The 11,819-nt window shown below is 48.1% G+C and overlaps 1 protein-coding gene across 1 annotated transcript in view; it reads right to left on the reverse strand.

The window, feature by feature from the left end:
* The window catches only part of FANCA (Fanconi anemia, complementation group A), a gene marked incomplete at its 5' end in the record, with an annotated part of 33,232 nt that overhangs the window by 10,292 nt on the left and 11,121 nt on the right, over positions 1-11,819 (reverse strand). The window contains 15 exons of the mRNA XM_009080412.1: positions 957-1,133; positions 1,545-1,641; positions 1,785-1,984; positions 2,853-2,952; positions 4,123-4,193; positions 4,688-4,830; positions 5,363-5,467; positions 7,145-7,221; positions 8,260-8,309; positions 8,397-8,457; positions 8,841-8,929; positions 9,652-9,711; positions 9,804-9,899; positions 10,260-10,370; positions 11,715-11,812. Coding sequence (XP_009078660.1) covers positions 957-1,133; positions 1,545-1,641; positions 1,785-1,984; positions 2,853-2,952; positions 4,123-4,193; positions 4,688-4,830; positions 5,363-5,467; positions 7,145-7,221; positions 8,260-8,309; positions 8,397-8,457; positions 8,841-8,929; positions 9,652-9,711; positions 9,804-9,899; positions 10,260-10,370; positions 11,715-11,812 — 1,535 coding nt within the window. The remainder of the gene's footprint in view (positions 1-956; positions 1,134-1,544; positions 1,642-1,784; positions 1,985-2,852; positions 2,953-4,122; positions 4,194-4,687; positions 4,831-5,362; positions 5,468-7,144; positions 7,222-8,259; positions 8,310-8,396; positions 8,458-8,840; positions 8,930-9,651; positions 9,712-9,803; positions 9,900-10,259; positions 10,371-11,714; positions 11,813-11,819) is intronic.

Here is an 11,819-nt window from a genome sequence, read left to right on the forward strand (position 1 = left end):
GCAGAACAACCACCTGCTTCCTACCATCTCACCTTCACCCACCCCCAGGTGCATTCCTGTGTGGATGAACGGACAGGGAAAAGGAGAAACCAACCCAAGGAAGTTCCTGTGCTGTTTCTCTGATAAGAAATCCAAGCTAAAACCTCACTGACCTTCAAAAATTCATGAAAGCTCATAAATCCTGTCTCACACACACCCCTTGGACATTTCCAAGCACACTCATCACCTCCAAGCCCAGATGAAGGTGTGATTAGAAGCAAAGGCTGAAAGGAGCCAAGCACCTCAGTCAGACACACTGATGAGGCATCAAAGAGAGGCTGTAACACAGAGGAGCCCCAGCCCTGCACACGGAGTGAGCCAAGCACAAGGAGTCATTCTAGGAACACCACAAACTCCTCAGCACAGGCACAAACTGGTTTGAGAGGAAGTGGGTTAAAAAAAGAAAGTCTGTCAGATCAGACACACTGCAAGGGTGGAACAAAGAGAATAGCTGAGCTGGTGACCTGCTTGCAGCAAGGCACAGCCAAGCAAGGTGCACAGGTGTGCAGGAGAACATTGCTATTCAGACAGAGCACCAAAAAAGCAATGATTTTTGGTGCTTTGCTCAGCAGTACTTCCCAGAGCACAGCAGGAAGGCAGAGTGATGGACAGGCTATTGCTCTACAGTCCCTGAGCAGTTTCCTCCTGCTGTGGTACAACTTGCTGAGTTCCTGCTCTTCCAAGAAGTAGGACACCAAAGTTTTACCTCTAGTTTTCCCTTTCTACCTTATCATCACCATCAAACCCCATAAACCACACTGAGCACACCCCTGACCCACATGACTCAGCTGCCAGACCAACTCTTCAGGCATTAAACTCTTACAAGAAGCTTTTGATCACCAATAAGGAAATTGCAAAGGGCAGATCTGAAAAATGAGGATTACAGGGCGAGTGGAAGCAATGGAAGAGAGTTGTACCTGGAATGCCTCTTCCTTCAAGAGCCCCTGGAAGCGTGGCTGCCTCCACAAAGCCAGGCTAGCTCTCCTGTAGTTCAGAGAGGGGCAGGGCAGGGCACACCAGGCCAGGGCATTTGTGGCCTCCTTGCTCAGGACCCCTCGAGCCTCCAGGCTCAGCCGTGGCACAATGTGCTGCAGCTGGAACAAAGCACAACCTCTGCTTGTGGCTGGCGCAGGCACAGCCCCAGAGCTGCGCTGCCTCGTGTGGAACTGCCACACAAGTGGTAAAATGGGTGGGTTCACAGATGTGTTTCTAAGTAGTTTTCCTGGTGTAAGTTGTATTTGCAGCAGGAAATTGGATTGAAACTGAACTTGCTCATGAGTAACAGCAAAACTTTGTTCCCTTTACCTTTTTCAGTAGGCCAGGAGGGACCAAGGCACAAAAATCCTCATGGGAACAGGGTGTGGAACTGCCACACAAGTGGTAAAATGGGTGGGTTCACAGATGTGTTTCTAAGTAGTTTTCCTGGTGTAAGTTGTATTTGCAGCAGGAAATTGGATTGAAACTGAACTTGCTCATGAGTAACAGCAAAACTTTGTTCCCTTTACCTTTTTCAGTAGGCCAGGAGGGACCAAGGCACAAAAATCCTCATGGGAACAGGATGAAAACTTGCACATCAGGTAAGTTGCTGCTGCAGTGCAAAATCTCAGAGAAAAAAAGGAAAGAACTCTGTTATCCATTGGTTTGATCACTTCCACATGCTCTGGAAATCTTCCACAGGAGCTTCCCCAGCATCCCAAAAACCCTCCAGCTGGGAGAGGGAGGAGGTGGTGGATGCATCAGCTCACCTCATGCAGAAGGCAAATGACTCTTCTGTCCTACACACCAGCAAGGAGGTCCAGAACTCCGAAATGGAAAGGGTTTTTCCAGGAACAGGCTGGAAAGTCCCAAAATTGGCCTCCACTTCAGGAATTAAAGCTCTGGATTCACTTAAGTGGATCACAAAAGCTGCTAGTCCTAAGATATGAGCATCAGTCAGGGAAGGACCCTGAAAGGCAAAAGAAACAATGAACCAAAGAGAGAACATTTGTTTGTACCTTTGTAATACCGTAACACTTGTATTTCTCATTTTAACGTTTATAACATTTTAACATTTTCTTTGCAACTTGAAGCAATTCCCTGTAAATTCAGCATTTGGGATGGTCAAGGCTTTTTAGCTTCTCTGACGTCCCTTCTAGTCTATCAGCCTGTGGGTTTCACCCTTGCAGCACCACCGGGGAGAGGAAACAACCCAAACAATTCCTTGGTGAGAATCCCCAGCACTGCTATAGCCCAGACTGGGACCCCATTTTAGAGGGGTGTACAGCTGAACTATTGGATGTGGAAGGTAAGGAATTGATGGACAGAGACTGTTTGCAAGGGCCTGGAGGGACAGGACACAGGTAATGGCTTCCCACTGACAGAGGGCAGGGATAGATGGGATATTGGGAAGGAATTCCTACTGGCACAGGTTACCCAGAGCAGCTGTGGCTGCTCCATCCCTGGGAGTGTTCCAGGCTAGGTTGGAATATAATCTTTAAGGTCCTTCCAACCCAAACCTTTCCACGATTCCATGAATTAAGCATTCTATTTCTCTTTTGTCTTCTTCCTCCATTTGCCTACTTTAGCTTCTGTTAAAATGTATCCAGAATGCATTGATCTTCCAAAGAAATATTTCTGCAGGAAAACATTCACCTCATATTCCTGGAGGCAATTCCATACTATTGGACAAATATGGGCTATTTTCTGGAAGCCTAGAGGCTCGTGAAGTCCCTACACAGTGCAGCCCAGACAGGCCCATGCCCCAGAGCTCAGGAAATGGAGTAGGATAACCTTTAGCACACTATAACCACAGGATTCCTGGTTGACAAACTGACCTGATGATAAATGAGCTGACAGAGCCTGCCCAGAAGTGCAGGTAGGAGATTCCTGTGCCCACACATCATCTTCACCAACAAAGAGAGGGATGGGCCCTGCCTGCGGAAGGGAAACCACAGACCCATTGTATTTATGCCCAAATGCAGGAAGAGATGATTAAAAACGTTTGAACACACTGAACCCGAGTCACAGCTGTGTGTCAACACAGGACAACCATCATTCCAGTTAGAGGCTCAAAGGAAGGGGCAGTTTTGGAGGGCCTGAGCAGAGAATCCCTACAGACATGACCAACTCCAGGGCCCTGCCTCAAATACTTGAGGATATCTCAAATACTTGTCATCTCCAAGGCCAAAGTGGCCTCTGAAATGACAACAAGGAGAGGAGGAGCTGCCTGGGGCACAGCCAAAGCACAACGTGAGCAGAAGCAAAGCAATAAATGGGATGAAAAAACAAAGCAAGGAGTTGGTATCACAAGGTGCTGCTGCAACCCACAGGGAGGTAAGCAGGGAGGGACTTTCCCACCCAGCTATCAGAAAAACCCATCCTGGGAGGAAATCAGGTGGGAGTTGGGTTTAGAGATGATTTCTGGGACTCTTGTTTATCCCGGAGACTTTTCAGCACAGGTTTTGAACACTGATTCATCTGCTGCAGGGCAAAGCAGTGTGAGGGAAGGCTGCACTGGCTGCCAGAGCACACTGCCCTCGGGAAAGCAGCTGGATCCCAGCCAGCTCCTCACTGCCTGCTTGTTCTCCAACAAAGTGATTTGCTACTGGAATGCTGATCATGATGTTTACAGACTGTTACATCAGGAAGGAGCAGACTATCAACAGTCCTTTCAGGGGCAGAGGAGTGCTGCCTCTCCCCCCTCATCCAGGCCAGATTCAAACTGAGTCCCTGCCAGGGTGAGGTAATTCCTGGACAAAAGGGATTTGCTTCACTGCCCTCCTCCAGCACTGAGCTGAGAACATCACCCTGAGCATGTAGTGTGTGTGGGGAGTGTTCAAACCTTGTCACAGAGCACACAGCACAGCCCAATGCCACTCTGCTGAAGGGATCAGTAACAACAGAGGAGAAACATGTTTTATTCACACAAGTACTTCAAAGTGCATTAGCTCTTGGAGTGCAGAAACTCAGAGGGAAGCAGCTTGCTGCTGCCAGCCTGGCACAGTGGGCATAAGCAGCCAAAGTCCTTCCTCATCCCTGGACAAGTATTGGAATTCTGGTGTATCAACCATTTTTGATTCCCCTACTCTTTGACTCACATCTTACCTGTCAGGAGGGTTGAAAGAGGAAGCAGCTATTAGGGTTTGGCAGAATGATGTCAGCAGCAGATCAACAACCTGAAATAAAAACCTTCAGGAATAAAAACCAGGAATAAACCTGGAATAAGACCCACACTGTTAATTCCTGCTTGTCAGACTGCAGATCTACACCTAGTTTTCTGCTCTGTATAAATTATGTTTCCTGACATTAAAACAAGGAGACGCATTGGTTAATGATATTCACTCCAAGTTGTACAGATCCACTGGCATTAACGGTGTAGAATTAAGCCATAATAGACCAGGAATGATCCCAGCACACTGCAAACCCCTAGACAAGCCTGTTGAGAAAGCCTAGTTCATCACAGGCTGCTCTTCTGGAACATATCTCCTGATCTCATCAGCCAACGACTTCCAGGAGGATAAAGCACATGAATAGCCTGTGATGGGCAAGGAGGCAGACAAAAGGAGTGCATTCTGTTCCTGCTCTCCCAGACAAAGCAGCCTCTCACACCTCTCTTCAGCTGCACTTTTCCCTCCCCACGGTTTGTCACCCCAAGCCAGATGGTACTCACGCGCTGCTGGCAGGATTCCAGCCTGGAGGCAGCAATGTCCACTTGGATTGGAGAATTGAAAGGAGAAGCTTCATTCTCCTCACTGCTGTCAGCCAGGACACTCCGGAGTCTGTCTGAAACCACAGCAACCTGTGCTGGCACATCTGAGGGGAGGGAACAGGAGAAGAGTGGGACCAGGACAGCAGCCATGAAGCATTTACAGCCACACACAGCAGCAAGAACAAGTGAAATGTATACTTTAATTGATCAGAGCCCAAAAGATGTTAGGAAAAGCTTTAACGAGCAAAAAGTGTGAGATGGGACACAGTGATCAGCATCTGCAGCATTATTTTCCCCCCAGTGCTATTCCCAACACCTCAGGAATAGTTTTTTACCCTGCAAGAGTTTTCTAAGAGAGCTCAGGTCACCAGGTGAGCCCCAGGAGTGAGTCTGCAGAGACTGATGTGGCACCAAGGGATCATCACAAAGATAAAGTTCCAAATCAAGCAGGGGGAATGCATCAGACATGCAAATGTACATATTCATAGCTGGAAGGATTATCAGCTTTGAAGATTACCAGCTCCAGGCCCCAGGGGCAGTACCTCCTGCTGGGGCTTTGGCCAGCATTAGCCACACTCCATTCAGGAGGTTTTGGGACTGTCAGTGAGGAGTAGTTGTGTCTCTCCCCCCTCATACCTTCCCACTGGGCCTGGTCCACAACCAGAGTCCTGAACCAAACCAGTTCAGCCTTCAGCTGCTCCACAGGCTCTTTGGAATGGTTTAGCTCTGCTCTGGAGTCATCTAGACAGGGAAGAGAGAAATGCATTCAGCAATCTCTGGGAGCATTTTCTGTAAAAGCAGAATTTACTTTACCTGAAGCTCTAACAAAACCCCAAACTGTCAATCTGCCACACACAGCTTTGTTTTTACACCCAGGATGTGCTAGTTAATTAATAATGGATGGGTTTGTGCCTAGTTGCAGAGAGGAGTTCAGTTTTTGAAGACAAGAGGCAAAGAAAGTTCTGTTTTCAGAGTTTCCTTCCTACTTCCCTTAACTCTGCCCCTCACAGAATCATTTGCTGTCCTCAAAACACTGGAATCAGTCTCAAACTGCAGGGACAGACATGACAGCAGGGATACATCCTCAGCTTCTCTTCAAGCCAACCCCATGCACAGCTCCAAATGTAACACGGCACTGGTTGTGTGTTTGAAAGAAGGGATAAAAGGAAACTCCTTTCACCACTAGAAAGATGCCACCAGCAGCGGCCACAGCCCCAAACCCACCCAGAGTTCCTCACTCAGGAACAGCTGCATGTCCAAGGGCAGAAGTGACTCACAAAGGAACAGGGACAGTAAATAACAAAGGTTGAAATAAATACTGGTTGTAACCTTGGAGTGACCTGCGTGTGCAAGAAGGAGCGCTGACAAACAGTGCTCAGTCCTGCCCTAAATCCTGCCCCTGGAACAGGGAGCAGGGGATGGGATCAGGGAGCAGGAAGCAGGGAGTAGGGGACGGAGATCAGGGAGTAATGGGATCAGAGCACCAGGGACAGGAGGGACACAGCTTGGGCTGTGCCAGCAGAGGTCAGTGGCCGCTCAGACAGCCCTGCAGCCCCGGCACTGCCTGCCGGGATCCTGCGGATCCCCATCCTGGTCCCTGGGATCCCATCCCGGTCCCTGCAGATCCCATGCCTGCGGTTGCCAGGCCAACCGCAGCCTGCGGCAGAGCCACGAGGCTGTGATGCCTCTCCAGCCAGAGCAGCTCCTCAACAAAGGCCCCCAGTAGGGAGTGGACACACATTTATCTCCCTAGTCAGTGTCTGAATCTGTAACTCATCCCCACCACGCTCTGGGAATGATCTCTTCTCACCAGCCTGATCGGTTCATGCTGGATAAACCCTTCTAAGGTGTGCTAGGAATACCCATTCACTGACAAAGACGGCACAGCTCATTCCACACCATTACACTGCCCCAGGGATGCTGCAGCGATGGGACCCAAGATCAGCAAGGTCCTCCCAGCCAACTTCCAAACCAGGAGCTGCAATCCCTCTCCCATCCCCTCCTGCTCCCCCAGATCTCCCTAGTCCTCTCCTAAAAGAGGATGCTCAGGCAGCACCAGTGCTCTGACACAAGGGATGAGCACAGCAGGTTCCCAGCTCAGGCTGCAGATGCTGATTCATGGAGAGGTCCTGGAGGTGGATTTCAGCCAGCTCAGGCTCAGGCTCAGGCAGCATCTGCAGCCTCAGCAGAGCACAGAAGAAGAAGAGGCTGCAAAACCCCCACCTAAGCAGGGCTGGCAAAGAAAGTCATTACAGGAGGAACTATTTAACAGCTCCATACACAAAGAACATACACTCACTTATGTATGGATTAAAGACATATTCAGCCACAAATCTTGGAAAATTTTCACTCCAGGAGGGCATCAATGGAAAAACTAACTTTTCAAACTGATCCATAATTAAATGTTATATGTTTTACCTTGTAACTTCTTCTCGCTCAGAGCCCTGCAGGCTTGCAGGTATGTGGAGTACAAGTTTGATGGTATTTTATCAGCTCTACAAGAATTAAAAAAAGACATTTATTATCCTGCACAAGCACAAGCTGCAGCTTTATTAAACACAAGCCCAAACAACAGCCCTGCAATGAAATGTGATTAGAGGACCTCTGAGGCATGAAGAGCATCTGAAGTATTTTGTAATCATCTGACACAAGGGGCCGAGATTCCTAGCCAAGGCTTTCACAGCAAGTATTTTACACAAACCCAATCCTAGATGTGCTATTAATTCTTGCTTTAATGCCTATTTCATACCTAGCAGGCGTCTAGGATCACACAGGAGTGAGAGCTGTGAGGTGCAGCATTCACACATGTAAAACACCAAGGTGCTGGTCCAAGGTGTGACATCTCCTTGCTGGGCAGATACTCATTGCTACAAACACATCCCACAAGGCTCCCTAGCACTCAACTCCTTCTCTTACAGCTTTCATTTCACCAAATGATCCAGGCTTAAATTCAGAGCCAGACTGGAAGGACAAGGAAGGACTAAGCACCTCATTTGCAGGCAGCATTGCAAACATTTTCCCTTCGTGATGGGTTCAAGAGGAACTGCTGGATGTGACATAAAGCTGTTCCTGCATTGCAGAAAAGCGCTTTTGCACATGCATGTAGGGCAAGCTCCAGTCCTGAGAGGGGCTGTGTCCTCCTGGGGCATCATGCTGGTGTCCTTCGAACACTAAACAACATTGAAGTCTCATTTCCCACTGGTTCCCATACCCTCTCCCCAAGAGCCCTTCACAAGGGGGACTCACATTCCTGGGGTAATTCCATATTCAGCAATATCCTCCAAAATCTGCATTTGAACACACCTGCTCTGGAGCCAGAGAGACTCCTAGATAATGATTTCATGTGCCCAGAGGGCTAATTACAGACCTGAATACCACAGAGCTAAGTTCTCCCACTCACAACCTGCAAGCCACAAAACCCTGGCAAGAGGTTTGTCGTAACCAAAGTGTCAAAGCTTCTTGATAATCTGATCTCAAATGTCCTGAAAGGGAAGCCCAACAGCGCAGAAACAACTGCTGGGAAGTCTCAATACCTCTTCAAATAGTCTATAAAGGCCATGTGTGTGTCTGGGGTCTTAGGGAGCTGCAAGAGAGAAAGAGGCAGGTTAGGGGCTAAATACCTGTGCACAAACACAGCTAAGGGGAGGAGCAAAACAAAACAAATACTGACCACACGTGGCCTGAGCAAAGCAGGAAGGAACCAGGAGGTGTAATAGGGTCTCCTGAAAATGCTGAGAGAATAAAAAGAGCAAAATATTACCAATGCCAAAGGTGCAGAGTGCCACGTCCACACCTCAGCCATTCACTTGGCTCCTGCACATATGAACCATTCATGGATAAGCACAGACCAACCAGATTCAGACTAGCCAAGGTATTGCTTCCTTTAATTTTGGTTTTCATTATCCACTTGTGGCCTTCTCCTGAGGGGTGCAAAGGCCTTTTCACTCTGCCCACAAACACCCTCTCTCTTAAGGTGACTCCTGAGGAAGTGGCAAGAGCTTCCCCAAACCTCCTTTGCTCACTTCCTCAACTGCTCGTTTCCTTGCTGTGATTTGAACTTGGCTTTTATTATGATTAGAACTAACCTCAAGAAGACTTGAGAAGCACACAGTACCTGGCTTCTATCACAGATGTTGGTATCTTCCGTGTGTTTTCAAATATCTGAAGGGCCTTTTCCACATCTCGGAGCGCCTGGCCCTGGGGCTGCCTCATGCAGGGAGAGAAAGGTGCTGTGAGAAATCAAGGGTGGTGATAAACTTCCCTTTTCTCGTCTCAGTTCGGTTTGTTCTGATCCCATTTCAGTTGCACCCATGGAATTAAGGCCTTGATCTCCCCTTCCAGCCCATGCTGCAGGCAGAGGGACTTGCTGCTGGGGTAGTCTCCTGTTCGAGCCATAAGACACCTCAAACCACAACAAGTTTCTCAACTGACAAACTGATCAGACTTGGAAAAATCAAATTAAGTCTTGGTTTACGACTGTCAGGTTATCAGAGGACTACATTTCTTGCCCTATCTTGAGCCTGTGTTTCATGTACTCAGCTGACTGTGTGAGTAAGGCCTCTTGGTCTGATCAAAATGCAGAAAGGAATAATAAAGCCAAATTCTTCCTTAAAAACTACTGTCATTACCCCAAAATTATCATGAAACAGTGTAGATTCCATCCCTAAATCTCCTGTAGATGTCCATACTCTGGTCCCACACCACACACATGATGTGCTCTACTAGAATCAAAATACCTATAAAATGTTACTCCAGTTTTCATAAATCTGGGAAGATCCTGATATTTATGGCCACTAACACCTTTGGCTTAAAGATCTGGGAGCATGCTCCAGCTTGGAATGGCAGGGAAGTCAGCAACCTAAGTACTTTTCCAAAGGTAAAAGGGACATGGCTGATGGAAAAACCAGGAGCCAGAGCAGCAGTACCTGCACAGCCTCATTAGTGGAAGACAGATCCTCATAGAGCCCCATGTCCTCTATGGCCACCTGTGTGGAGTCAGAGGAGCAGGGGGTCACACACAGCAAGGGTTGACACATCCAGAAGGAATTCTTCCCAAAAAGAGACCATTTTTCCTGACCTTGAGATCTGCCAGTCGGGTTTTGGCCAGAGTGATGTACTCCAGGAGCAGGGAGCGGTGCTTGGCTGGCACAAAGGGTGGGTACATGATATGGACCTGGAATGGGAAGTTCCCAACAGGAATTGCCACTTGGACAGGAAATCAGTGTAAAATTCTGATTAATGTTTCCAGTCATTGATATCCAATATTCCCCAAAGAGGACATTATTGCTTGGTTTAAGATAAGACATTTTCATGGACTCTGACAAACAATCACCACCAAAAATCACTGAAGTGCTTAAACTGAACACTCCTTGTCCTTCCTTATTTCAGAAAGAAAAGGGGTTGAATAATGTATCAGAGGTAATGCAATTTCTATAACAACATTCATAGTGAGCTGAATCTGCTCAAAGGCACCAGGAGGGTCACTTTGGGGCAGTTCTGTGGCTGCAAACCAGCAGTGTCAGCACCTCCTCACCTTCAGGTACTGAGCAGCCTCGAAGGGCACCAGCTCGGACAGGAACTCCAGGAGGAACACCAGAGCCTTCTTGTTGCTCCCCTGGTGGCCACCAGCATTCCCAAAGGAAGCCTGGAACAGGGGGAAATGGCAATACAGCCTTTCAGCATGGAGAGAATCCTCACCCCAGCACAGCCCTAACTCAGGGCACAAACCCCTGACATCCCATTGCTGTCAGGAGAACCTTCTTGGAGAAGTCTCCAGAGAAAGTTTATACAATCCCAGACTGGTTTGTATTGGAAGGACCTCAAAGATTATTTTGTTCCACCCCTGCCATGGGCAGGGACACCTGCCACTAGCCCAGGTTGCTCCAAGACCCATCCAACCTGCCCTAGAACACTCCCAGGGATGGGACAGCCACAGCTTCTCTGGGCAACCTGTGCCAATGCCTCAGCACCCTCACAGCCAGGAATTTCTTCCCAATATCCCACCTAAATCTCCACTTTTCCAGGGTGAAGCCATACCCTGTGTCCTGTCCCTCCATCCCTTGTCGCAAGTCCCTCTGCAGCTCTCTTGGAGCCCCTTGAGGCCCTAGAAGGTCTCTAAGGTCTCCCTGGAGCCTTCTCTGTTCCAGGCTGGACATCCCCATCTCTCCCCGCCTGTCCCAGAGCAGAGGTGTTTCAGTCCTTGGATCACAGGGACTTATAGAAGTTCCTATGGAAGTTTGCTGCCATGAGAACATTCAGAGTTAAACAAGGCAACACTGAGATGCACCAAAGGATTGAGATTCATGAGGGAACTAGGAATCTGCAGGTTTCCACACAGGTTTATCTTGGCTTTCTAAGGAAAATAACCAGTCTGAGGGTATAGAGAACACAACCAGTTTATCTTTTGATACCTCCTGAACATTCCATCAACCAAAGCTAAGCTTGGATTTGCAAACTCACACAAAGGAATTTCCAGGTTAAATTTACATGGAGATTTGCATCCCTAAAATACCTGTTTACAGTTAAACCCTAACAACCAATTATGTGTAGGGTCAAACACAGTAATCCCAGCTGCATGCAAACCTCCAGGAAATAGGAAAGCTTCCTCTGCAACAACCCACAGCTCAGGCAACAACAACAGTGCTGGCTATCAAGATACTGAACCCTATCCAAGAGGATGATTATAACAGGAATTACATGTCTGCATTCCTGACAAATAACTACAGCAGGCAAGGTGGACTTAGGAGATGAAAGAGGGAAGACGGGGGAAAGCCAAATAAATTTGTTCTTTGCAGACACAAAGGCAGTAATAAATATTCAATCATTCCTCATATCAGTATGATCCCTTCTTTCTCTTTCTCCTCCCTCTCTCTCTCATCCCTGGCTATTCTGTCTGGAATTAGGCTTGCTCCACGCAGCACAGCCTTATGCACAGGCTTCCTCACACAATGGAAGCAAAGCTCACCAGTTTGGCCTCGTTTAGCCTCACCTTAAACCACTCAGAGTAAGGCATGAAGACAGCAGGGCCCTCCAGGGCTGCCTGACGGGCGATCAGGAATGCAGTGATCAGGTTCTCCATGTCAAAATTCCCAAA

This window comes from Acanthisitta chloris, unplaced genomic scaffold (assembly GCF_000695815.1).
Source record: "Acanthisitta chloris isolate BGI_N310 unplaced genomic scaffold, ASM69581v1 scaffold29408, whole genome shotgun sequence".
Taxonomy (NCBI): domain Eukaryota; kingdom Metazoa; phylum Chordata; class Aves; order Passeriformes; family Acanthisittidae; genus Acanthisitta; species Acanthisitta chloris.